The 27,749-nt window shown below is 41.3% G+C and overlaps 2 protein-coding genes across 12 annotated transcripts in view; one reads left to right on the top strand and one right to left on the bottom strand.

The window, feature by feature from the left end:
- The window catches only part of mfsd13al (major facilitator superfamily domain containing 13a-like), a 228,316-nt gene that overhangs the window by 174,373 nt on the left and 26,194 nt on the right, over positions 1-27,749 (top strand). The window lies entirely within an intron of this gene.
- sun1b (Sad1 and UNC84 domain containing 1b) overlaps positions 1-27,749 on the bottom strand; it is a 37,822-nt gene that overhangs the window by 6,729 nt on the left and 3,344 nt on the right. The window contains exons 1-14 of one of the 11 annotated variants that reach the window (XM_022202372.2): positions 25,926-26,253; positions 23,712-23,809; positions 12,072-12,260; positions 10,222-10,460; positions 8,304-8,570; positions 8,042-8,176; positions 7,211-7,339; positions 6,440-6,523; positions 4,924-5,034; positions 4,676-4,795; positions 3,933-4,026; positions 2,343-2,401; positions 733-917; positions 41-316 (exon numbers count right to left, since the gene is read on the bottom strand). In XM_022202372.2, coding sequence (XP_022058064.2) covers positions 41-316; positions 733-917; positions 2,343-2,401; positions 3,933-4,026; positions 4,676-4,795; positions 4,924-5,034; positions 6,440-6,523; positions 7,211-7,339; positions 8,042-8,176; positions 8,304-8,570; positions 10,222-10,460; positions 12,072-12,260; positions 23,712-23,794 — 1,971 coding nt within the window. In that variant the 5' untranslated portion in view covers positions 23,795-23,809; positions 25,926-26,253. Of the gene's footprint in view, positions 1-40; positions 317-732; positions 918-2,342; positions 2,402-3,932; positions 4,027-4,675; positions 4,796-4,923; positions 5,035-6,439; positions 6,524-7,210; positions 7,340-8,041; positions 8,177-8,303; positions 8,571-10,221; positions 10,461-12,071; positions 12,261-23,711; positions 23,810-24,136; positions 24,692-25,925; positions 26,254-27,749 lie in introns of those variants that run through there. The other 10 variants (XM_022202371.2, XM_022202373.2, XM_022202374.2 and 7 more) reach the window with 10 other exon arrangements.

The raw sequence follows: 27,749 nt of genomic DNA, 5'->3' as shown, positions 1-27,749 counted from the left end.
CAGAATGTGGCTCTCACAGGTCGACAGTAGATCTAGCTACCTGTTCTCGGTGTGTGTTCTCGTCCTGCAGCTCTCCACGCAGCACACCGAGTCTCTGCTCCAGCAGCGACGACACCCACAACCCCAGACTCTCCCTGTCGGTCTGGCTGTGCAGCTGATCCCTGAGGGTGCTGTAGAGGCCCAAAATGTCTCCGTGACGCTGCTCCTGCTTCTCGTCACCCTGCCGGACCTGCTCCCACAGCAGGGCTAGCTGGCGCTCGACCCGTTCAAGACGCTCCAAGTCCACGCCAGAGACGACCACCGGAGGCAGCGTGGGCTGAGAAGGAGAATGAACGGAAGAACTGTGTGATATTTCACAAAACACAAACTGCAAGACATACATTACATAATGAGGTTCATATCAATCAAATTTATTCATATAGCACAGAGCATTTATATTAAAAATTAGTTATAGAAAGATAAATAAATAAAATCTATCAAATCAATCAAAAGAATGGCTAAACAGTAGGTCGTGAGTTTGCTTTTAGAAACGTCAACACTCTGCTGCTCTCAGGTCTTCTTGCAGGCTGCTGCAGAGATGCTGTCCGACCAATCTCCAACTCAACAATCTCCATTATCCAGTCAATAATATTTTGTTGTAACTTGCAGTCTACCCTAAACAGCTGGGTCACAACAACAGGACATTCCTAAACTGTAAGCTATACATCCCATAATACGGTCTACCCGTCCTACCGGTGCCTGTGATGCTGTGCTGGCTGGTGTCGCCTCCACCGGAGTCTCTGCTGCAGGGACAGGAGCAGGAACCGGCACCATGTTGGACAAGAAGGTCAAAGGAGACGCTGAACGCCACTCGGTCAGGTTCACGGCTGGGAGGTAGGCGAGCAGGGCGGCAGTGGACGGACCCCAGAGCCATAGAGCTGCAAACAGGAGGTAGATGGAGGGACTGACCGGTTACTGCACGGCTGGCTGGTTCCTCTCCACACAGACCAAGTTCACACCTTCATTTAACTTCATCTAAATAACTCAAGATCACATCGATTAAACTGTCTAAGCTGTGTGTAAAGCTCATAAAAATGTTCACATTTAATCTAATGCTGCTGCTTCCAAAATATTGCTTCTTGGATTTACCCCTCTGGGCAATTATCTATCCATCCATCCATCCATCCATCCATCCATCCATCATCTTTACACCTTATTTCTCATTAGGATGAAGGTTCACCTGGACAGATAACAGTGTATCACAGGGCTACATATAGAGACAAACTATCACACTCAAATTCACACCTACGGATAATTTAGAGTCACCAGTTAACTTCAGCAAAATTATATTATGTTTTTCTTTTTTGGCTGAACTGAAGGTAGTGTTTACAGAGTGCACACAGTGTGTATGTATATACAAAAACAAATTAAAAATGTAAGCAGTAACATATTTTTTATCCATTTTTTCGCAGTACATGTTGTTTTCAGGTTTTAGTAAAGGTAGTGTCTACAGATACGGACCCGTACCCGTAGCCTGTGGCCTACGGATACGGCACTTTCCATTTGCGGACAGATACGGACCCGTATGCGAGTCTCGCGAGTCAAGAAGCTGCTAACCACTGCAAACTGTTGAAAGGTAAGCAAAGGTTAAGATTAGGGTTAGGGTTAGGTTTAGGGTCCGTACCTGCAGTACCGATGCTACAGGTACCTCTAGCGTCTACCGGGAGTCACGTGACCAGATCTCGCGTATCTGATTGGCAAATGGAAAGTGCCGTATCCGTAGTCCACAGGCTACGGGTACGTACCTCTAGCAACTACCTTTAGTAAAAATGAACATTAAATAATTCATCTGTTGTTTTTACTTATTTTTTTTTGCATTTATGGCATTATAACTTTGTCATACTCTACAAATTATTCCACTGATTTATCTCTGCTTCTTCGTGGTTGTTCAGTTTCGTTGGACGTGAAGGACTTCATATTGCAAAGAAATATGTCCCACAGTAAATAAAAACGTGACGAGACAAAAAAAGACATCCAGAGGGTTGAAGACTTCCTTCCATCCAGTCATAAACTGCTGCAACAGGCCGGTATGTAAACAATCTCTGGTAGAAAAATGTTATTATTTTCCAAAGTAACTTAAAGGACAGTAAAAATCTGAGGGCAGCAAATAAACTGCATTCTGAATGAATTGATGTGTGTGAGAGCAGGACTGAGGAGGCTGGCCTGGATCTGGTCCTGGATTCGCTGCACACTCTGGGGATGTGTGCTGGTTATAATATACTACAGACAGATTTTTCTCTTCGAGTGCTCACTAAATGGGTTACATCTGCGATAGAGAACACAAGAAGTTCTCAGAAACTCACCAAGGAGGAGCAAAAGGGGCAGAAGGAGCCAGAGGAGCTTCCAGAGTCTGGGAAGGCATCTGAAACACAAACAGCAGCCGGTCCGATTAACACACAACAGGCAGGAGGACATGGTGTTGATTAAAGACGTCCAACTGGAGGTCCTACATCACGTTCACCACAAAGAACTGAACTATACATGAAAAAGCATCACGAAAAGACTCGAGATGCACAATTCAAAAATAATTCCTCTCACTGTGGCTTTACTGGAATAATGGATGAACAAAAATGTGAATTTTTCTAAACAAATTTTTAACTTTTAAACCCACAGTGACTGATTTTGGGCGACTCGGCAAAAAATGACCATACAAAGTTCATTAAGCATTCGTCTGCAGGCGTGTTTCTGAGTTTCTGTTTTCATTTCTGATGTGGGTCAAGCCAAAATGCTCCACTCTGTTGGAGCTGCATTGACTGAAAACAATGCAGAGAACCAGGAAAGTAATAAACGAGCTGGAACTAACTGCAAAGCTCCATAAACAAATGAACTACTGATACAACACCTTAAAGTTCTCCATAAATACACAAGGAGGAGGTGAGAAAACAGATGTTACTGATAAGGAAACAATATTAATCCAGTCCTTTTGCTAAATCAAAACAGAAAGCCGCCAGTTACAGGCTCAAGTACACAGATAAGTTTTGAGTTGTCATCTGAAACACCAGCAGAGTCAACAAATCTGAATTTTACATGTACAGTGTTCCATATTTTGGGGGTTAACGCTAGCATCCCCTTTAGAACAGCTGGATGAGCAGCTGTGGAGCATTTGTGGACATTTAGTGCATTAAAAACATACAGTTTAAAATCAACTCTAAAAGAAACAGGGATCCGGGGTTAGCTGTGGAAAACAAGCTTTTGTTAAAAGCAGCAACATCCTGGATGGTTATAGAGTAATTAAGAGGAGTTTAAACTAAAACATGAACAAGTTTTTCAGTAAGCGTCTCACCTTTGCTAAATTGTGCAAATTATTACAATTTATTCTGGTGAAAGAAAATTAAAATTGGCTGTAAAATGAAAGATGGAATCTAAAATAATTGAGGCGATAATTCAGAAGAGCATCATCACTAAAAGTCACATTTTCACATTCTCACCTATACTACTGTTTAAATGTTTAGGGTCACGTAGAAATGTCCTTATTTTTGAAGAAAAGCAGTTTTTTCAATGAAGATTACATGAAATGAATGATAAATCCAGTGTAGACATTGTTAATGTGGTAAATGACTACTGTAGCTGGAAACGGCTGATTTTTAATGGAATACCTCCATAGGGGTACAGAGGAACATTTCCAGCAACCATCACTCCTGTGTTCTAATGCTATATTGTGTTAGCTAATGGTGTTGAAAGGCTCATTGATGATTAGAAAACCCTTGTGCAGTGATGAGTAAAAGAGTAAGTTTTCAATGAAAACATGAAATTGTCTGGGTGACCCCAAACTTTCCAACGGTCGTGTAGATATTATAGAAAGATCAAATATGGCTGTTTGATGAAAACAATCTGAAGGTTCTAAAGGTTCCTTCCTACTCATTGCTAGGTTCAGAAAGCGGTAAGACTCTTACTTTGTCAGAAAGAAGACGTTGAGGAGCGACATGAGTGACACCAGCTGGTACCATCCTGACGCCAGAAACCACAGAAGACCCCGGCCAGCCTTCACTGCAGACAGAGGAAATGTAAAACATACATACAGAGAATGAGAACACAGTCAGACTACACTCACCGGCCACGTTATTAGGTCTTCAGCTGCTCATTAATATCTAATCAGCCAATCATTTGGCAGCAACTTTGAAAGACTAAATCTGACTCCTGGTCTACATTCTGGACCTATTAGCTCCATATGAAGCATCCAGAGCCCTCAGGTCATCAGGGACAGGTTTACTGTGTGTTCCCAGAACCTGGACCAGGACCAGTGAAGCATCATTCAGCTATGATGCTCCTCACCTGTGGAACAAATCTCCTGAACACCTGAGATCTGCTCCAACTGTCGACTCTTTTAAATCAGGCCTGAAAACCAGATTGTTTACTGCAGCTTTCTCTTCGATACTCGATCTGTTTCTTGTCTTTTAATGCACTTTTATGGTCTTAATGTCTATTTTCATGTTTTATTTCTATGATTGTAATGCAAGTCTACCCTTCTATAATTTTTCTGAATGTATTTCTTTGCCATTGTAAAGCACCTTGAATTGCCTTCTGTATGAACTATGCTATAGAAATAAACTTGCCTTGCCTAATATAGTGGCCGGTGAGTGCATATTATTAAAGTATTATATTATTAAAGCAGCAGAAGATGCACATTTTAACCAACCTGGAGCTGCCAGGAGCATCCAGAGCACTGAGAGCAGCCTCTGTGCCGACGTCCCGACCCCTGATCCCAACGCTTTCCCGGCTCTGACCACACAGTAACCCGGCTGGAGGAGGCAGTAACCTGGAAGACAGAAAATAACTCGATTAGCTGCAGCCCCGACGGTCCACAGCTACAAACAGGTTGAGTTCTAAGTGCGTGGAACCTACACACTCAGCATATTTAGAACATTAAGAGAAGAGTTGGTTAACCTGCGTAAACTAGGGCGCTCCACAGCGCCCCCACCAGGCGCTGAGACCTGGAGGCCTGTGTGAGGAGGACGGTGTGTGTCTCAGAGTGCTGCTTCCCTTTACAGTCATCACCTGTGTGTGTCAGCGACGATGGAAGCAGAGCGCACAAAAACAAAAGATGAACTGATACAGATTGCAAATAAGCAAACAAACAAAGAACTTATTTCTGCAAATAATCAGAACCAAATAAATAAAGGCAATAAACAAATTATACTTATATAATGAAAAAATAAAAATAGGCCACTGGTATGCATATTGCAAATTCTGCGAAATATATGATGCCGCAGAAGACAAAGCTTGATGAAGAAACCTCTGTCGTTATTCTAAAGTTGTGTTTCCTAATGAATGATTGATTGATTAATTGATTATCCACGGGGGCAAGTAAGGACATGTAATTATTATGTACTGTATTTGGGTACAGTTCTGAGAAAGCTGTACTCTGGTCAGGTATTTCCAGCTTTAGCTACTTTTAAGACGAAGAGTTTACACACTGAATAAAATACACTGCAAAATACGACGTCTCTGACCTTTTTGATCTCCATGGTAACTGATGTTGAGGAGCTGGATCTCCATGGTAACTGATACTTTGGAGCTAGATCTCCTTGGTCACATTTTAGAATAACACCTCCACCAATTAAAGATTCTTTCTTCTCCACTGCTAACATTGTTTTATTTTGATAAACAGCCAAATGATGCAACATTTCAAGATAAAAAGTTCAAAAAGTGAGAAAAGATTTGTGTATCAGGATTAGTTTTTTCTTCTCTTCTTTGCCATCATTTACATCTGAACCGTATTAAACTGTAGATAAAGAAGTTCAATAATCAGCATCAGTACTCTAAAGGGATCATATATACTAATGTATCATATTTAATGCTGTTAACACTTGTGTACTTGTCTGTGTACGTTTACTTAAGAAGGAGTTTACATGGAGGACTGGTGCTTCTCTAAGTTGATGTTTCTGTATTTTTGTTTAAGGAAAAGAACTGAAGACTTCCTTCACCACTGGAGCTACTAAAAGTCACCTAAAAATCCAGAAAAGCTGATTACAGTGAGAGCCTCATTGTGTCGTTTTTATTTAAGCTGCTTTATTTGGCCTCTGTTTATTTTATTCTTAAACTGAATAGTGTATGGTAAAAGCCAACAGCTACTTGGCCTCTTGTGTCACATCTGATTCACTTCTGTCATTTATGTCAGATTAAAACTAAAACTAAAAACAAGAAGCTTTCTAACATTTTAACTTCAGCACGAAAAGTTGAGCTGCTAAACTGGATCCCTGAAATCGATTTGAAGTATAAACTGGAGTTAAATAGAAGCAACAGCAGGTCAACAGGCTGTCGACTGCTGAAATCAGTTCACACAACCTCTGCTCTGGTCCTGACAAAGGTCACGCATATCATTAACTCTGCCAATCACGGCTAAATGTGAGAAAACAGAGGAAAAAGGGAACGTGTCTGTGGTTTGTGTGCATGTGCTTACACAGGGAACCATTGAGCTTAAGATGAGATGCATCTTCAGTCACCAGATCCTTCACATTCATGCTTCCACAGAAACTCGAGTGAGCTGCAACATACACACAACACATTTATTTGCATAACAAAAAAATGCTGCGTGAGAAAACTGCGATGAAACACAAAGGTGGACGATGAGGATGAGAAAATCACCAATGTCACAGCTGAGGAGCTCTGAGAGAGAAAACCAGAGGAGCATGGAAATGGGTAAAAAAATAAATAAACAAGACGTGAAACTTCTGCTTCACCGTCTGCAGAAAAGAACCAACTTAAATCAGCAGTACACCGGAAATAAAACTGACCCCGTACGAACTGAAATTGCTGTCATATGGGAGGCATGTGCCAATAAAAACATCTAAGCTTAAAAAATGCAGAATAATCAAGAGGGAGGAGTTTCACTGATTCCGCTGGTCATCTGAGGGCACAATTTACAGACTCACTTCAAATATGCACTTCATCATGTGACAGTGTTGCCTGAAGTCATGAAATGGTGATTTAGCATTTAATTTCATTCATTCTTTCTCCTTCAGAAATAGTAGGAAAAAGTGAGAAAGTGAAGGCTGGGTGGACAGAGAGAAACAGACAGATGAAGGATTTCTTCGAAAGAAAGTCTACGTATTGTCCTGATATGAGGTTCATTTTTCCTTGAAAGCTCAGGAAGGAGAGAAATTGTGTCAAGAAAGTGGATTAAAAGAAGATGAGCAGACGATGTGGAGCTGTCTGTAGTAACAGCAGGTACCTTGTCCTTCATAGCCATTAGCTCTGTAGCCCATCATCCTGTGGAGAGTGCTCTGCTTTAACAGCCTCAGTTGGGACAAACTCGAAGAGGCCGCTTGTCTCACTGAGTCCATAAACGATGTGAGGATACCTGGTGACACACCCGTCCAGGACTGTTAGTTCAAACACACACTTGGGTCACGGCTACAGACAAAACGCTACAAATAAACGCTGGTGACCAGAGGGATGAACTATGAAGCGAGATTAATGTTTTAGTAAGTATGATGGGCTTAATGTCAGAGTTTTTAGTATCATGAAGTGGCTCTACTTCAACCCTGATGGATCTCCATGGCAACTGATTCTGTGGAGTTAGATCTCCATAGCAACGAATGCTGCAGAGCTAGATCTCCATGGTAACTGATGCTGTGGAGTTAGATCTCCATGGTAACTGATATTGTGGGGCTAAGTGGAAAACCACCTTCTGATACCTGATACTTCTGACTGAGGTTTTGGTTTCTGTCCAGCTGACTTACACAGAGAAAGTCTGGATAAGTCAATCTGACGTCATAGCTTTGCCCTCTGATCACGTGAAAGACACTCGGACAGAAAAACAAGAGGAAGCTATGCAAAGTACATTAAGAGGACAGGTGAAATGTGAACACTAAGAAAAATGATGCTGCTGAGACAAAAATCCAGAAAGAAAGGAGGTTTCAAATTAGCTGCACAAATCTCTTAAGATTTTCATCAGGATCAGTGAGAATCCCCCGTTGAGGTGAGCAACTCAGGATGGGAGAGGAAAAGGAAAGAATGAAGGGTAAAGGATGAAGACCAAAGAGTGGCTCTTGCTGTGTACCTTTTCCTGGAGGGCTCTTGGCCCTTGAACCCAACCAGACCACACTGTTGAAGAGCAGGCTGACTAAGGACACTACGTGGCCCAGGGCCTGTCTGCTGTAGCGCAAACACGTGTTAGATATTGACACCAGGACACCTGTAGGGAGACACCACTGCCAATTATATTCTCATTACCACAGCTCAGTGAAGACACAAACACAACCTTCTAGCTACAAGAACTGCAGAAGTTCAAAGGACAAATGTGAGAAGAAACAGTTTCTCACCTGTCTTGCTCCTCCGACTCCTGTCTCTGGTGTATATACTGGTGAAAGGTGAAGATGAGGAGGAGAGGCCATCGGTGGAGGCTTCTGCAGCTTGAGATGATGATGATGACGATGATAACAATGACGATGAAGACTGCGCGATGAGGGAGTCCGTCCTCTGAGAGTGTAACGAGCAGTCTTTGCAGATGTAACCATTTCCACGTGAGCTGTGGGACTTTGACACGCTGGCGTCACCGTTGACACTCGAACTGAAGCTGGAGCCGTGGCCTGAAGGAGGGATGAACGATGAATGATCATGTGGATGAAATCATAAAGCATGCCTGCAATTTCATTTAATTCAGACCTGCCATAGTGTCATGAAGGCAAAGAGAAGATAAAACATACAGAACAAAACAAAAAAACAACCAAATTAAGTCCAAACCTAAAATAAAGTCTGAAACCGAGAAGGAAAAATTTCAAACTATGAACTTCTACCAGCTACATGTTTGGAAATCTCATATCAGACTGTACCCCACCTAGAAATTTAATTTCATAAACTCTTTTAATATTAGAATTAGCAATCTTAATTTGAATTATAGAATTTATTAATTTAAGTGCATAAATTATTATTTTGCAATTAACATATAAAAATTATTGAAACATTTTAGTTTGGTAAAACTAGCAAAGTGTCCCAGTGATTTACTGTTAATGAATAAAAATAACTGTACGGTAAAAGTCCTCACTATGCAGTTAAAGAGGGCACTATTGTGTAGTACTAGGTTACTAATGTAGTAATCCTATTGTGGCCTAATTACTGTGTTAGCATGCAATGTATTCCATAGTGATTACAGGATTTAACAATGTTCATGTACAACAAAGCTAATTAATACAGCTACTAAATGAGTAGATTCAGAATAACAAGAACACAGTCATGGAGTTCTTTTTCATCTTTACGATGCTGAAATTATGGCGATATGAGTCTAATCCTAACCAAAATTACCACTCATTATTCTCTTTTGCTTCCATTTGTCTTAATACAAGTGTGGTTTGTATCATGATTTCACATTTTAACGACAGCAGCGTCTCACTTTCCCATCAGGATGGACAGTTTATCTAATGACGTCTTGATTAATTAACAACCAGCATTTGAGGATGGATATCCACCCCCCACGTGGGGTTGATATCCCACGTGGGGGGTGAGTTCTTGCTGTCACAGACAGCCAATCATAGGGAGGTTGTGGCGAGCACTGGTATCCGCCCACAAAGGGTCAAAAGTCTTCTCCCCGCGCTTGTAGATCAGAGCTCCAGGCATGCAGGAGGACAGTTTCGTGAGACACTGGGCGCATGGAGCTTGGTCTGCAAATGTGTAGCAATGTCTCCTCGCGCGCGGAGACATTGCTATGCGCGCGCAGAATGTTTTTTGCGCCCGTGGAGACATTTTTCCGCTCACGCGGGGTACGCGTTTCGCGCGCGCGAGAGAGTTATGTGCACGTGACTTTTGACCCAATTATGGCACCATACAACAGTCCTGGTACCGGCTAACGGTGTAGCCACTAGCCAGCCCATAATATACCACTTTTCAAGACACTAAAAGTGCTTGAGTTTACAAAAAGTCCTAAAATGTTGAATTTAATCGCTATAATTGGACTCTGAGTTAATCTGTGAATGTAGCTGACAGATGAAATGCAGATAAATATAAATGAAACAAACATTTTTGTTAAGTTCACTTCAAACATTCAGTCATTAACCAAAAATGTATTTGAACTGAAAAACTAATTTGCTATTTTTTTTATGCATCCCACCACTAGAATAAATGCACTGAAAGGCCATCTTAAAATTAAATTATCTGCATGGTGTAACTGCATGAAAAAATACTAAATATCTTCCAAGGAAAAGCAGAACAGCTCTAATGTGACAAAATCTGTGTTCTGCTACTGACCCCAGTGTCCATCCACAGACGTAGTGGTGGTGGTGGTGATGGTGCGATGCCTCAGCTGGGACTGGTCCAGGCCGGAGGTGAGCTGAGAGGCTTCAGACGCCACACTGCTCTCCTGAAAGCTGCTGCTGTTGGTGATCGGGGTGCTAACAGCGGAGAAGGAGAGGGTTTTCCTCGGCGTGGCGGCTTGGCTCAGGGATAACGACAGAGAGCTGGACTGTTGCTTTCTGCTGCTCTGCTTCCTGAGATCACAAACAGAAAGACGTGAGTGTTGCTGAGATCTGTCCCAACTAAACTACAACTAAATGCACTTAGCCCACATTTAATTCACACTTTGAGGCACTGTTCACAGCTACTCTAAGTCTCCAGTCCAGATGGCACTTTGGGCTGGTTTGGTTCCCAGAAACACTCGACAAAAGTTCATGACATGTTGGAATATTATGTCCAAACTTTAAAAAGTTAAAACTAAATCTCCACAGATGGTTGGAATAGGAACTTAGAATTAGGGATAGACCGATTATCTGCCTGGCCAATATTGATGTATACAACTTTTGGCATTTTTCTGATTATCGGTATTTGTATTTTTATTGATCAATTATTGATCAATGAAATGCTGTGGCCTCTCTGTCACCTGACTAGTAATGAAGTTTGTCACAAGCAGACAATTCTGCTGATTAAAATCAAACATCCTCCAACTTCCTCCTAATCAGTTTTCTGCTGATCTAATTTTGACTCTCAGTTCCGTTAAATATTCCGGTGAGTCAGACTGCACACTGGAACTGGTTTATCTCCAAGTAACGTCGTTTTTTAATCTAATCATGAACATCTGCGCTTTTCTGTGTTTTAGATCTCACAGAGAAATTTTCTATTACTGTGTCTTCTGTATTTAGCTTCAGGGACGGACCGATTATCTGCCTGGTTGATCATCGTGGCTGATATTTGGCATTTTTTCTGATTATCAGCCAATTACGGATAAATTAAAATCTGAAAAACTGAACAAGAAACCAGGAAGTCAACTTCTCTCTCAGTGGCTAATGCTATGCTAATGACTAAAGGTAGCAACAGATTAAACTGAAACGGAGTCTGGAAAACGAAAATTAATAAAGCTTTAAGATTTGCACCTTAGTGGGAAATAAAAGTGATAAAACATAAGATTAAGAAATAGAGACAAACATCAGAAGCCAATCTCAATCACATAAACACATAAAGGATATGATTAAATCACTTCTATTTCTAGTTTACACATTAAGTCATAGTCACCCTTACTAATGAAACAGTTATGAATGATGCTGTTAGAACATCACATTTAATGCACATCAGTCCCAAATATCAGTTATCTGTCTTCCTTGATTAATAATCGATCACCTCAATAATTGATCAATCCTTAATTAGAATGTAAAAAAAAACTTAACAACACTGATAAGGATATTTCACTTGCAATGTCAATAATATTATTACAGATTACAGTGTTTTGCCTGCATGCTCAGCAAAGCTTTGTGTTTCTAACTCAGTTTTCATTAACTGTGTTGTTCTTCTGAGTGACTGAATGTTTTTAAATTCTTCTCAATGCAACCCAAATACTGATTATCGCCTCATTATGCAGGAAGACTAACAACATCTGAGCTTCATCAAGCCATGGAATACCCTCATTTATCAGACACGTCTCTGTGATGAATCTCACAGCAGTGACCTCTCAGTGAGCACCGCGACAGTCACTGGAAATAAGCCACACAAGAGTACACTCCAGCGCTCGCTGATCCACTGTGTGGGTGTCAGGAAGGACGTAGACTCAGAAGCAGGAATACGTGATGATTCTGCTGCTGTAAGCCGACGGGGACGGAAGCAGGTCTCACCGTGTCTCCCTCCTGGTGCTGGTGTAGCTGCTGCTGTGGTTCTGGGAGTGATCGGCCGAGCTCTCGTTGCCATGGAGACCGGCGCTGGTCTGCAGACGGAGGCTCCGTCGTGACATCCTGGGCGACTCGTAGACGGGAGCGATCTGGTGCTCCTTCTCAAAGTCCAACGCTGCTGTGGAGTAGCTGGAGCTGGAGGAGACGGGAGGAGGAAACAGAGAACAGAGAGGAAGTTAGAAAGTTGGGGAAAGAAAAGAGGGAAAAAAAAAATCAACAAAGGGAGGGATTGCATGACAGTTGAGAGGCGTTTCTGCAGCAGGGATCTGCGACAAAAGTGCAATATTTCTAGTGCAATGCATTTCAGTTCACTTTCTGTTAATCTGTTTCTTGCTAATAGTCTGCAATTTACATTTTGTATTTGTGTTATTTAATTTCGATTTATACGGTATATAACACTTTACACACTTAGGACACTTCACACAAACACTCAGACACTTTGAATTTTGTACTTTGTATTCTTTTTGATTTCCATTTTGCTACTAACCTCTGTGTAATTGTGTATATTCCACTAACCTTTTTTTTATTCTTTATTCTACTGTACTCTGGCAAAATCATTTCCTCTGGGATGAGTAAAGTTAATCTTATTTTATCTTATCAAACAGTAGCTGAACAAGCCTCCAATCATCTCTGAATGGGGAATATCCCACTTTTCCTGGAGTAACTCATCTTCAATGAGTTAACATCACAAACGCTGTCTTTTCTTTTCTTTCCTTTTAAACAAAAACAAACAGACCTTTCATAGAGCTGCAATGCTGTCGCTTCCTGCAACTGGCAGCGTTCCTGACAGGAAGTGACTCACTCACAAGGGAGAGAGAAAACACGACAAAACAACAGGCACAGAGCCTCTTTGGAAGCAAAACTGCAGAAAGAAAGCGAGTAAAAATCCCTAAGTTTGCTGGTAGGCAGGAAAAAAAACAAACTCCTCTAACTGCAACCCAGAGCCAACCGTAAGTGGAAACACATCGGGAACGTTCTTTGCCATGTTTTACTGTGAGTCACGGTGGCCACACCCACCTGGCAGAGGACGCACTGAACACCAGCAAAACTATAATGGTCCTTAGCTGCTGTAAACAAGACACAAGGCCAGAAACACAAAGAGTGCCCTCTTTCTCTGGCCAAGCAGGAAAAGTTTATTTTAAAATACTAAAACTTACAGTACTGGTCCTGACAACAGTCAAAAGTCCGTGTCAGACGTTTGGATTCAATCTGTCACTGGAGGACAGAGAATAAACTTCCTGTTACACTCATGTAAAAGGAGGGACCTTCACTCTTTCAACAGGAGTCGGCTGGTTTCAGTCAGTGACCCTGACACAGCGTTGCATTTGGGACAAACTGCAGCCAACTGACTGAGCAACATGAGCGCTACATGCATGCTCTTCTACATGTAATGTGCATGTTTCTCTGTGGATTTAAACCCCGAGGATTACACGCTCTCAGCGGGAGCCAATTATGTGCTTTGGTCCTCGTTCTGCCTCCTGCCTTCATCCAACTGGCTCTACTGCGAACACATGACCAGAGCAGTACGATACGAGGACATGGACCCGAGAGCTTACCTTTGGTTTTAAATATCATAGTAGCAGAATTATAACAACAAATATGAGCCAAACCAATATCTAGGAGCGATCATGTAATCAGCATCATCTCAAACCATAATAAATTATTTATAAATTAGATTTGCACTGCTGCATCTTGCACTTTTACATTTATTGTACAAGCCACTTTATATTGCTGTTGTCTACAGTGTAATAATTTTCATCCTCGTACATATTATTATTACATATGTTTATTGCTGCTGTAACAATGTAAATTTCCCCAGGCATGGGGGAACAATAAAGGATTATCTTATCTTAAAATAAACAACTGCGTGTTGGAAAATCCATAAAAGAGCAAAAACAAATGAAAAAACTAATAGGAGCAACTCTGTCAAGTATCTCTGTGTGTCTGTGTGTGACAGAAACCCTCCTAACATCCAGTCCCTACAGAGAATGAATACAAACATCCTGTACATAGACTTAACCACTGAGTTATTTTAGTTACAGATAAACAGCAACTTCTAACTTATGTACACTTGGAATGTCAGGAAAAATACATATTTTTTATTCAATTGCTACAAATACAATGATAGGCTGATACTCACAGTGTGCAACCAATCAGAAGCAGCTATGGGTGGGATTTTAAGTCAAAGCAGCACATTTCTAGATTAATTTATTTAATCTTAATGTGTTCAAAGAAACAATGACACTAATGACTGGAAAAATGTTGAATATTGGATCAGAATGGCCAATAGTTGGCTGTAGACTGCTGCAGAGTTGAAAATGTATTTTGAATGCTTCACAATTTTAATGAAAAAAAATTCACTTCAGGAGGCCACATGAGCCTAAAAGCAGTTAATCCAGAGCAGCTGCAGAGTTGCTAAAACTGAGAATGCTTGTTTCCAGGTTGCGTAAAAACAACTTTCTTCACAGACACATATCATCCAGGACCTAAAGATGCAGGATTAATTAGTTCTGCGACTGTCTGGGGTGTCGAACTTGAAGCAGCGTTTCAGGGTGTGTGTGAGAAAGAAAACACACTTGTCTGTCTGTGTAGCCTGCAGCCAAGTACAAACATGAAAATAAGCTGCTACTCTACTTGGCAACTCATGAGCATCCCATAGCATTTCTTTTGAAACAAAACCACTAAAGGTCTGCTTGTAAGAACCGGTGACAGTTATAATCTCAGCCATCTCCTCAGGAGCTGCAAACTACTGTTAATTAGTTTGCAAACTGTTGTTTCGTGGATCCAAACGGATCGGCTCTCACAGCCCACATCGGCTATGAATAGAGACGGTGCTTTCAGAAGACAGATGAAGAGACAGACATACAGTACAGAGAATGAAGACGCTTCCATCCTGACATTCAGCTTCCTGGAATCTCTCCTTACATAACACCAAAGCTTTGATTCTCTTCCCACACTCAGTGGGCACAGCCAAACTTTCTCACAACGACACACAGAATCCAATCTGATTCTGCATTTCACCGGCTTATGTTCTGCTGCATTTCTTGCTTACAGGACAGAATGCTAATCGAGGAACAACACGTGACACAACAGCATCAATAACTGAGATGTACTTTATAACCAAACTCCTGATGCATAAGAGGTTGTAAAACAATCAGGTGATCATTTTTTATCGCGAAACTCTTGAGTTCATCATTTTTCTGTCACATTTAAAAGTGCAATTTTGACAGCCTAAAAATACTCGAAAATGCATGAAAATCTGCTCACACATCAGGAACTGTGGCCGCGACGTGTTACCTATGGCTATGAAATTTGGTACACATTTGTAACTCATCAAGATGCACAAAAAAGTCTATGGCAACCGTGCTCAAAACCCAACAGGAAGTCAGCCATTTTTAATAACGTGTCATAATTTGAACGAATTTGGAACAATTTTTGCACATTTTCAAAAGCTATAAACTCAAACAAGGAACCCCGACAGAGCTCAAATATGGCCAGGATGTACACCAGGCATGGGTGATCAAAAGTTGCTCCTGGATGTCTGAGGGCATGGAAATGGTGGCCGGTGGAATTTTGACGTTCTGCAATAGAACAGGAAGTACTATATAACTGGCCTGTACATGCTCCAGTCTGCCTCAGACTTTACATATGTGATCAGAGTCCGGCCCTGAGGAATTCTGTAGACAAAAATACAGCCACAAAGAGAGCACCACCTGCTGGATGGGGCGCCATGAAACAGGAAGTGCTGTCTAACTAGCCTGTGCATGCTCCAATCTGCCTGAAACTTCAGCGCTCGAATTAGACGGTCGCCAGGTCGCCGCGAGCGCCGAGAATCATGGCAGGTTGTTGACATCATACAAAGTGGCTGCCTCCGTGAAGAAAACATGACAGGCGGTTCAGCTTGATTGAGCGCTCGATTTCGACGGTTGCCAGGTCGCCATTTGTGACTAAAAACGTCGCAAATGGCGACCTGGCAACCGTCTAAATCGAGCGCTGAACTTTACATGTATGATCAGATTCCAGCCCTGATGACATCCATAGGCCGATATACATTCATAGTGACAGCATTACCTGGTGGACAATTTTGATGGATCGCCATTGAAAAGATGATAGTTTAATCAGAAGCACCTTGTGGACATGCTTGGAATTGCTGATCAGCTAGGATGCAAGAACCCAACCAAAGCTGTTTGCAGCTTTAACTGTGTTTATTTCCTTTAAGTCTTCTATGACAGTGAATTGAGCAAAAAATATTCTAAAAAGTCACTAATTTGGGATATTTTATTACCAAATTATTACTCAAAACAGATAAATGAAGCTCAGGTTAGTTCTGTAAATAAGTATTGGAGTAAACAACAGGTTAAGAAGAATTTGCTTCTTCTGTGGGATTAGATCTTCCAAGGAGAAACTATATTTTATTGGTCAAAGTTGGCTCTCAAGCTTCTTCATTACAATTCAGTAGTTTTTTCCTCCCAAATTTGCTCTAAATACCACATATGATGCATTGCTGTGAATATTATTTAAAAATGTACCAATTGAGATTAGAGCCAAACCTCTGTTATTTTCCAGACATACATGTCCTACATTCATTTGGAGCCATTTCACGAATTTATAATGTCAACTTGAGAGCAGCACTTTAACCTGACATTACCTACACACTCAAATAGCCTGAGTTTGTTCAATCACATTTTCATTGTAGTGTCAAGTAAGAGGTTATTAAACACCAACACAGAGCGACTGGGTCTCATCCAGGTGTAAACGTAACCTGATGAATGTGTTTGCATCATTGAGAAAATATCTGTCCACGGGGTGAAAGCTCCAACCGCTCAGCTCTTCATTAGGACAACAAGCCTCGTCATCATTTCTCTCAGATGGACCTAGAGAGACGAATCACTCCAGCGCCAGTGACATCTCCTCTGATGCTTCTACTCCTCCAGCACCATGTTTAGCTTCCTGCCGCCCGCCTACACACTGCCTGCTTTGCTTAGAGTATGCAAAAAAACATGATGTCCGGTCACAAAGCAAACAGAGAGCTCACGAGGAGACGTCACATAAACATCGAGTTTACAAGAAGAACAATGATCTTCTTGTTTCATACGCCTGTTTGGTCTGATGGAGAAAATGCGCATCACCAAAAGATATCTGAAGCAGTTTAGTAGATTCAAGACCTTTACTGTCATTGTACAGCTGCAGAGAACAGCACAACAAAATTATGATGCTGCTCCCTGAGATGCAATAAAATGAAACAATGAACTAGAAAAGCACTCAGAGAGCGCAGTTCTCTGCCATGGCTGTTCACTCCCCGATATGGTACGTCTGAAATGCAACATTTCATTTTTTTAGAAATGCAATATTTGTTTATTAGTTATTGATGTCAAAAAACAAAGAATGTGGTCATTTAATATGGATGTACCCACAAACACAATCACCTGGTGCAGAGCACAGGCGTGTGTTATGTATGTTCTGTACGGATACCACACCACGTGACCTAAACATGCTGCGGGCAGCGGGAACTGATGGGACTGAGAAACACCCCCACAATTTAATCAATTGTTCCCTGTGTCATTTCCAACAGATAAGTCCTGATAAGTCCACAGCGGTCGATTTGTAGTAGAATCACAATCATGTGATCGTCAGCAGGCAGCTGACGTAGTGTTCACTTGTTGTCATGGTTATAGTGACGCCATGCCGCTATCTTGCAATGATACAGAAATCTTTAATAAATCCGTAGATCCAGACCATAAGGCACATAAAAGCCAAAATCTAATCACTTGGTCCTTGTGTCATTTCTGACCTTCCCTGAAAATTCCATCCAAATCTGTTAGTCTGTTTTTGAGTAATGTTGCTAACAGACAGACAGACAGACAAACCAACGCTGATCGTCACATAATCGCATTCCTTGGCAGAGTAATAAAATACACAGAGTAAGCAAATACATAAATAATATCTTGGTAGTGTAAACACAGGATCTAGTCACTCTTCCATGATGTCCAGTGCTGCTACACGGCTGCCTGTTTTCAGATATGCAACTGTCCATCTCTGCGGTCACATCCTCACACGACTGAACCGAGCTGCAGTAAGCGCTAAAAGTCCTGCCTGAACTCAGCAGATTTTTGACAGTTGACTTTATATTCTATGTTTTGCAATGGAGAAAAACACTTTCTGCTAAATGCAATAGAAGTATAGAAACTGATCACATGAGGACCTGAGTTGAACTTCTGAGTCACTAACACACCAGGAATGCTGGCTAGTCTCACACTCGGATCACATTTCTGCCAGATTATACAAAACCATGTGGGTCATAAAGCTCAGCCTCAAAACCACAAGTGTGGTTGCAAAAGCTTTGTCAAAGCTTTGCCAGAAAGCACATACCTTCACACAAAGCAAGAGGGAATGTTGTTCAGATGTAACCTTTTAGAAGAAGCAAAAACTGCCACACAAAGTCAGTCATCAAGCTAAACTTATCTGTTAGTGCACACTGCATCCTACAACGTCACAGGTAAGAATAAGGCATGCAACAAAACCTGGAAATGCAAATAGCTAAGAGTCACATTTTAATTACATTTCAGAATCAGCTTTAATGGCCAAGTACGTACACAACATGCAAGGAATTTGGTTGTGATTGTTGGTTTTGTTCCAGGAATAACAAAACAAGAATTGTAGAGTAACTCATGGAGAACACATCAAGAAAGGTTATGCAAACCAACAGTTGCTAAAGTGAGAATGTGAACATTTATGGGATTTTATACCAGTGATTGTAGCAGCAGCCTGATAAAAAAGGATTTTGATTGGTTAGTTCATGAATCCAATAAAACAAAATGAAATATTTTTGGCCCTGGTCTCCTACACACAGCACAGACTGTGTTATTATGGGAATACTGCAAGCCCAAGCAAATTTGATGCATCCGCACCGTATCTGAATCTTTATGGGTGAGACCGCTGCCAACAACAAATTATTTTAGAGACTTGGGATGCTGTAATTTGGCTGAAGCAGGCTGAGTATTACATTATCCGTTCTCAGCTATTTATTTTAATGTCCTCCCTGCAACGCTGTGGGATCGTGTTGTGTCTCCTAATTTTCCTCTCAGTTTGTTCATGAGTCTTTCAAAAAATGCAGGAAAACTATCAAATCAGGGCACGAATGAAAAACACTTCTCTTTCCCTGATGTAGAGCAGAGAAAGTCCTGAGGTCTATATTTACCAGAGTTTCCATCCAGTTCTCTCTGGGTGTTCAGGGTTTGGCACCGTGATCAGGATCGCTCCTCATTTTCCCTCCCACAGCCATCCCTTTCCTCCAGCCCCACTCCACTCTCCACGCTACGGCACCATAGCGTGTTCTTTCACGCTGCTGTGGTTGCTATGGAGACCACGCAAAACATTCCAGAGAGAGACGGATCAGCAACCGAGGCTAGTAGACGGACCCCTGGGTTGTTGTGACGCTAACACGTAGTAACCTCGACACAGGACAACTCTGTCTTTACTGCGTCTACGGAAACACACTCGGACCACATGTCAAAACAACTGTGACGGCAGCGAGAACAACCGCCATCCAGCTGCCGTTCATCTGGAGCTTCAGTTGTAGAGTAAGACTCACTGGTAAAAATCTGAACTGTATTTCACACACTAAGCAAATTTAAAACCATAATATTAAATATCTTAAATACCTCTACATGGATGGGAGGCTGAGTTTGTAAATCTCCATTTATTAATTTTCTTCCAAATTAATCATCTGCAGCTACTGTTCACAGCCACAAACACAGTGTCCTTTACCTCCACTAAGACACAGTCACAGTTCAACTATCACCTCCAGCCAGAGCCTCCAGCTCCACTGACCCACTTCCACCATCATAAAATATAAAGGATCTGTGCGAGTCAGAGCCTGCTTGATGTGGGTGCAGTCAGCCTGTTTTTCTGAAAGTGATGCACTCACAGCGTGAAACACACAACAGATTTAAACCACATAGATTTGTCAGCACTGCTTTAAACTCTAGACCACCGTTGAAGGTGCATCAGAGCGTCTGTAAATTAATTTAATTAATTATTCAAATTACAATATTTTTCTGTTCCAGTATGTCGCTGTGCCCACTTCAAGCCGTTTCATCCAATCCATCCACTGTTACACATCTCTACATCAGGAGTGTCAAATATGCGGCCTGCAGGCCAAAACCTGCCCACCGGAGGGTCCAATCCAGCCCGCAGGACGACTTTGTAAAGTGTAAAAATTACAGAGCAGACATTAACTACAATTTGTAAATTTGTAAAACTATGAATTTAAAATAATTTCTAAACCATGACAAATTGTTTTGATCACAAAGTAAAATATTAGATTATTCTTTGTTCTTTTATTATTTTGTGCCTCATTTTTATAATATTGTCTTTTTTTTTGTCAGATTTTGTTTGTTGTTTTGTTTCTCATTTTTGGTCTCATTTGTGTAATTTTTTGTATCTTTGTAACCTTTTTGTCTAATTTTTGTCTCTTTTTTGTTCTTTTGAATGTTGTTTTTGCCATTATGCATCTTATTTTTGTAATATTTTGTCATTTTGATCATAAAGTGAAATTCTATATTGTTCAATTCCAGATGACTAAATGCTTTGTGTCTTTGCAGACACTCTGAGTTGTAATTTACAATGTACAAATGATAAACTGAGGCATAATACTGTTGAAATGGAACCCTTTTTTCTTAAGAATTTTCAGTTTGTTCATGATGTTTTGTTAAAAAATAATTCCTTAAATATGAACATTTTCAGAATATACATTTTTGCACTAAAACAAAGGAAAAATTTCAAGTTAATGTTATTTCTAGGTTATTATGCTGTGATTTTACTGGTCTGGTACAACTTCTATCAAAGTGGGCTGAATGTGGCCCCTGAACTAGAATGAGTGTGACACCCGTGTTTAACATCATTTTATGTTCATGAAATAAAGCATTTGCATTTTCAAAATGATAAACAATTCCATGGTATGCTAAAGAATACTTTAAAAATAAGTTAGATAAAAGTGATGCCCGCTATATTCTGTGACTGACCTGTGAAATAAATAAGAACACAAATTTGTCTGAATGATTAGACATTCTAGAAAAAAGAAGCCCCTAAAATCCAAAGTTTTCTTGATTTATGCGTATAATTCAGAGAGCTGTAGGGTAGCACTGAAGCTGCAGCTGGTGGACAGCAAAAACTTGTCATGTGTTCAACATAAAAACAAATGAATGCACTAAAGAGAGACGCATTAGAGTCAGTTCAGCAAAGAGGAGAGTTAAAGCAGCTACAGCTTATAAATCTGTACACAAAAGCCTTTCTCTTGATGTGTGCACAATATTAATTCGACCGAGACAAGGCCGGTCCCTGCTGGCCTCCTCTTCCTCTTTCTCTCGTGCCACAAAACTTGTCGCTGCTCTTTTGAGTTTTGACAACAGATGGGCCAACGGTTTCTGTCACCTGACCCCGTCGGTCTCTGCTACACAACACACCACACACACCATCTAAAGTTGTAACACTGTCAGCTGCTGCTTGAAACAAGCAGCTAAACAACATTTACTGCCGTCCGACTGTTTCTCCAGAATATACTGAAGCAAACGGATGCCTTCAGTTCATCGAGCTGAGACTTATCAGCCTCTTCGCTGCAGCAGGCTAATAAAAAACAGCTCTCCCAAACCAGCTAGTCAAGAAGCATAAACTATTAGTGTAATCCTGGGATCAGGGCCACGGTTGTGACTGTAAGGTTCATTAATAGCCTCTCAGCTGACTACAGTCAAAGAAACACGATTAGCTTGTTTCAGCCGTTCGGTCTACCTGCTGGATTCCAGCAGGGCGTCAGACGAGCTTTTGTACATTCATCTCACTTTGCCTCAGTCCAAAGGTTACTCAGTAGATTTTGTATTAAGACTAGAATGCAGCCTGTCGGCCACAAAGCTGACCTAAAGTCTTGAGAAGTTGATATGACGCCAAGGAACACGACGGAGTTACATCACGACCGCTGCTGTTCTGTCTGTTAGCAACATTACTCAAAAACGGACTAACGGATTTGGATGAAATTTTCAGGAAAGGTCGGAAATGATACAAGGGCCAAGTGATTAGATTTTGACAGTGATGCGGATTATAGCCTGGATCCACAGATTTGTGAAAGATTTCTGTAACACTGTGAGATAGCAGCTCGGTGTCATTGTAACTACAACTACAAATGAAACATCACATGATTGTGATCCTACAACAAATCCATCGCAGCAGACATACCCGGACTTGTCTGTCAGAAATGATACAAGGAACAATTGATTAAATTGTGGAGGTGTTTCCATGTCCAATCAATTCCCGCTACATATTTACACCATGTGTAAATAATAGCTAATAAACAAATGCTGCATTTCTAAAAAAAAAAAAAAAAAAAAAAAAAAAACTAAAGCTGCATTTCTGACAACGCCATATGGGGGAATGAGCAGCCTTGGCGGAGTACTGCGCTCTCCAAGTGCTTTTCTTGTTTCTTCTGTTATTGCTTCTCAAGCAACACCTGCTGTTCTAAATCTCAGACATAAGACAGAAACACTGCAGACACATGAACTACAGAATGAAAATGTCCCCTGACATGACATAAGACTGCAGTTTGAATTAGTTTGACTTGGTGGTAAAGACTACTGTTGGCCAACTGAATGCACCTTTTACAGCATTCTGAGACAGGCAGCTGCAAAACCAATGAGAGGCCCTTGTTCAAACTCGACTTTTCACGAGACACTTTCATACCCTCGACTAAACGATGGGAGGGCTCGACTCCCAACAGTCACGCACTGATTCACACTTCTTTACCCTTGAGCTGAAAGATGAAACTGAAATTTCCTGACCAACACGCCCAAAAGACTTTCTCTGTTCTGAAAACTACCGACATCAACGGTGACAGGCAACATTCCTCCACATGCTCAGACGTTCCTGGCGAAAAGTCGACCACGCCTGCAGTCTAAGCTGTGATGATGAGTAACCAGAAACAATGAGTGGATGGGAGAGGCTGCTGCTGCTGTTACACAGTATGCAATCCCAACATTAAACCAAAACAGAAAAGTTGTAAATGCAGCATAAACTAATCTTGGTACGTTCTCTGCTTTCACCACGTGCAAGAGTCCCCAGTTTCCAAACACAAACAGAGACTGAATCATGAGTCTGACTCATCAAGACGAAAACCACAGCACGTTTTTAGAAAAGAGAGGAACAGATTTCCAAAACCTCTGTAAGTACATTTAAAGCATGTTTTCTTGTTTTCGTTCCCATTTCAAATGCAAGAAACAACATTCAGTCATTAATGCATCCTAAAAACAATCATCACTCACAAGCAGTAATAAATGTAGAAACTATCTATGGGATCAGCTGATGAATGCTTCATCATATTACAATGACATATAAATATAAAGAGTGTATTATTAGCATCCCTTTATAGCATAGTCTGGTGAGGTTAGTAGCTAGTCGCCACCTGCAACTGCACCAAAGTCTTGAAACTGATTCACAAGCAAAAGCAGGATCTCAAGGATAATTTCCCTTCATTCTACTTTCATCCATAAATGACATGCATGCTGGAAGTGCAGCCGCCGCAGCGCAGCACTGAGGTCTCACCTGAGAGAGTACGTATAGCCGGTGTTGTCCGGAGCACACTGTGGCGGCGTGTATGTGTGCAGCTGGGAAAAATCCATGGTCATTCTTCTTTGCTTAGACTGCAAGAGTTAGGATGCACAGGATTCTTTTAGCCAGAGCTGACAGATTAACAAGAACAGACTAACTTTCACACACACTCACAACAACGAGCCGTTCAATCTGTCTACCGCAGACAAATTAGTTCTGCTAATGAGCTCAAGTTGTGCCTCGGTTTAAACGTGTTTCAGGAACGGAACACATTAGAAATACCACAGCATTCTAGCACTGCTCGCTGGGCTGCTCTCCAACAAAACACAACCGGCAGTCAGTGCTCTGCCCTACAGCCGTGTCAGAAAGCCTAATGAGAGCTGCTGGACATTCCTTTCCTCAGAACGCAACAACGCTACCGTGGTTCTGCCGTTGGCCAAGAGCTGGACCTCTTCCTCCATGCTGGCCGGCTGCTGACGGACGCCGCAATCAATGACTCGTCTCTTCTGCTCGGGTCAGAAAACAAACGACAGGAATGTCTGGTAGCGACGGGACAGAGCAGCAGGACAGCTTCTCCCACAGCGGCTGCCTTGAGTAAGCTGCCGATTACGAAACCCAGTGAAACACGAAGGGGTGGGGCAGGTTTTTAGGCAACAGGCGGGAAGCAACTGGCTTCAGAGGGTTGAGCTTCTCACACTGAAACCTGCAGTATGTCAAGTGGCTGTTCAAACACTGAGTCACCAGAATACACTCACGTTTGCCAGTTTATTAGCGACGCCAATGCAACAGACTCCCTCCATGAAGGTTAGAATGTAGAGTTTGATCTAGATAGAGCTGCAGATGTAGTCCTGACACTTCATTTACATCAATAACATAACAGAAACTGCAATTATGGCTGCAAATAACTTCACTGTTGATTAATCTGTTGTTGCAGAGTTTTCCATTTACTATTACAGCAAAGAAACCACAGAATACTCAAATTTTGGAAGCTAAAATCTGATCATATAGACTTTTTAACCTAAAAAAAAGACTCAAACCAATTAATGGATAATCAGAACAGTTGCAGAGTAATTTATTAGTTGACAGTTAATAGATTTATTGATCAATTGTTGTAGCTCTACGTGCAAAACAGACTGTTTCCTTCAGATAGATAGATCATAGTGTATTCATCCCCATGAGGTTATTTAAGAATAACTATTATACTACTATAATATGACTACTATAAACAGCTGAAACCTTCATGCAGGATTGATTTATTGCTGGATTGCTGTGGACTTTAGTCTTGTGTCCTGGCAGTTGAGTGCACTCTGGCATCCAGCGTTCCCTAACCATACTTCAGGTACTTTGCAAATATTTACCATTAAAGTGCAAGAAAAACCCCAGTGACCCTCACCAGCTGATATAATAAAGCTTGAGCCCTGGTTTCATGCACTGGCAGTGTCTGTCCAGCCACAAAACAACAAATTGGAGCAGAAAACAGATGGCTTTTACTAAAATCAGCCACTAAAATCTCCACACATAATCTTAATCAAATCTCCAATCCGAAAAGACGGATAAACAGAAACAAATACCCCGAAGCCAAGTGGACTCTCAGATTCAGTGGATTAGTTGTCAACTGGTGCAGTGGACCCTGCTGCAGCCTCTGATCCCCTCAGAATCAAACCTGAGCTCATGATGATGAAGAGGAGACACGGCGAACAATAAGTCAGGTTCCTCCTTTACGCAAACCACCTGCGACGAACAGCCGGGTCCTGTCACAACACTGTTTCACACAGAACACACGTTAGCTTTAATTAGAAGTGCAGAAAGTGTGCGGGTGACATATAAGCCTCGTTACATTCCCACGTTGCTCTGGGCTAAATTTAGACGCTACGTATTTAGACCGTGAACGCACCGACTTCAGCCTTGACGCACTATTTCTGCTGCTTATCCTGCAGGCTGCTTTGACGTTACTCAGTGGAAAAACACACACAACGACTGCTGCTACCATCTGATCATGTTTAACGGCTGATCATGTCGCAGATGTGTAAAAAAAAATACGAGCTGACAAAATAAGGCCCGAGATTTGCGCTGGCTGTCAACACAGTGTTTGGTAAAGGAGCCCAGCGGGGACAAAACAGGTCGGACGGAACGCAAACACACATTCACAGCCGGAATCTGCAGCCACAACAACGTTCGCGACGTTATTCATCCAGCTTGTCAACTTGCCCGTGTGGTTAGAGTCCATGGATGTTGTTATTCTTTTATCCAGTGCAGCGGAATCCGCATATTTCTATCGCCGAAGATGCGCAAACTTCAGTGTGCGCTTGGACGCACGGAGCCCCAAAAGCGCGTTTCCCGCTGCGGACCTACAGATGCTTCACGTTGTTTTCCCGCAGAAAGACACAAAAGTTTGCAGGTAGCCAGAGACTGTTATGCTAGAGCACAACAACCAGATTTCCAAAATGGCTTCCCGGGCGTAACAAAGCCAGAAGGATCGCTGCTGCGCTGATCCTCCCACCGCCGGGCCTCCATTGTCGGCCAGAGCGCACACTTCAAATCTATTGGAGGACAGCAGCGCTGCAACGACTGCTGGAGCTCCGTGCAATGACAGGAGTCCCTGTGTGGTGCTGTGAAGGTTCCTGCATCACATTTGCCCCTCAAACAAACATTTCTGAGCCTTACTGGGGCAAATTTCCAGAAAACTGCAGGTCTGCTGAAACTCTCTGCTCCTTTAAATTAAAGTTATTTATTTACTGCTGCCTTTGATTACTGACCGTCTTAATACCAGCACTGCACTGTCACTCTTAACCCTTAGCTGCTCCAGTAATTGGACCCCACACTATCCCATAAGTGGGTCAAAAATGACCCGTAGAAGAATCAGTGTGTTTTTATGCCAGTTTTTGTCATTTTGGTTCAGAATAATAATTAGTATTATATTACTGTCCGCACGAGAATGATTTAATGTTTGAAATATGTTTATTTTTCACTACGTACAGATTTTTTATTTTATTTTTTTCCATTTTGATAATTGAAAAAGCAGAACATTACACAGAACAGCAGTGGAATAATGTCAACATCCATTTTTTAGACATGTTTCCACTCTTTTCCTCCAGCTGTTGCTGCTCTCCATCCCTCCAAGTATGCTACTATCAGTGATAAAGAGTTTGTAGTACTAATACAAATATTACAATTTCTTTTCAGGTATAAAGAGCAATTTAAACTTTTAATGGAATGATATCAAAAACACGTCTTTTAAGGAATAGCTGGAAAATGAAATGCAAAAAAAAATTTCATAACAAAGATATTGCAAGAAAACGACATCACCGGGTCATTTGTGACCCACTGATGCATCTAAGGGTTAAATCAAGGTTAAAGATTTATTTAATTACTGTTGCCATTGATTAATGATACCAGCACTGCACTATAACCTTTAAAATTATTTTATTTTATCTCTCTAATTTTAATTTCCTTGTTTTTATTGTCAGAAACTTTCATGTTGATTTTACTGCTTGAATCATGTTTTATTTCTATGATTTAAAGCCTTTGTAGTTAATTTCTTTGCCTTGTGTATGAATTGTTTAAAATAAATAATATTACCTTGCCTTACTCTCCGTTCTATTACACCAGCAGTGACACTAATCAGAAAAGGAAGCGACATTTACACTTATTAAATATATTTCGGAGCGTTAAACAAGTGCAAAGCCAAAGTAGGTAGTTCTGTATTCTGTTGCCACCAACAGCAAACGCCCCAAATCAAATATCTCATTCAGGTTATGCATTCTTAAATGCTGTTACACTTGCTGCAATTAACCCTTAAACTGCAGTGAAAGTTTCATCAGTCCATCTGCAAGTAGCAGCATCACTGCAAACACGTAAAATCTCTCTATTTGATGTGACATTTAGCAAATAAATCACTGCACCAATGCAACAGCAACAACACAGTTCAGTCAGATAAAGCAGAACAATTTGATTCCGATCACAGATTACCTGAAGATGTGCTGATGTATTGCTTTTTCCATCAAAATGTTTGCTGCAGATCTGAGACAAAGT

This window comes from Acanthochromis polyacanthus, chromosome 21, assembly GCF_021347895.1.
Source record: "Acanthochromis polyacanthus isolate Apoly-LR-REF ecotype Palm Island chromosome 21, KAUST_Apoly_ChrSc, whole genome shotgun sequence".
Classification (NCBI taxonomy): Eukaryota; Metazoa; Chordata; class Actinopteri; family Pomacentridae; genus Acanthochromis; species Acanthochromis polyacanthus.
The sequence above is the reverse complement of the archived record's forward strand: the minus strand, read 5'-3'. Positions and strand labels throughout refer to the sequence as shown.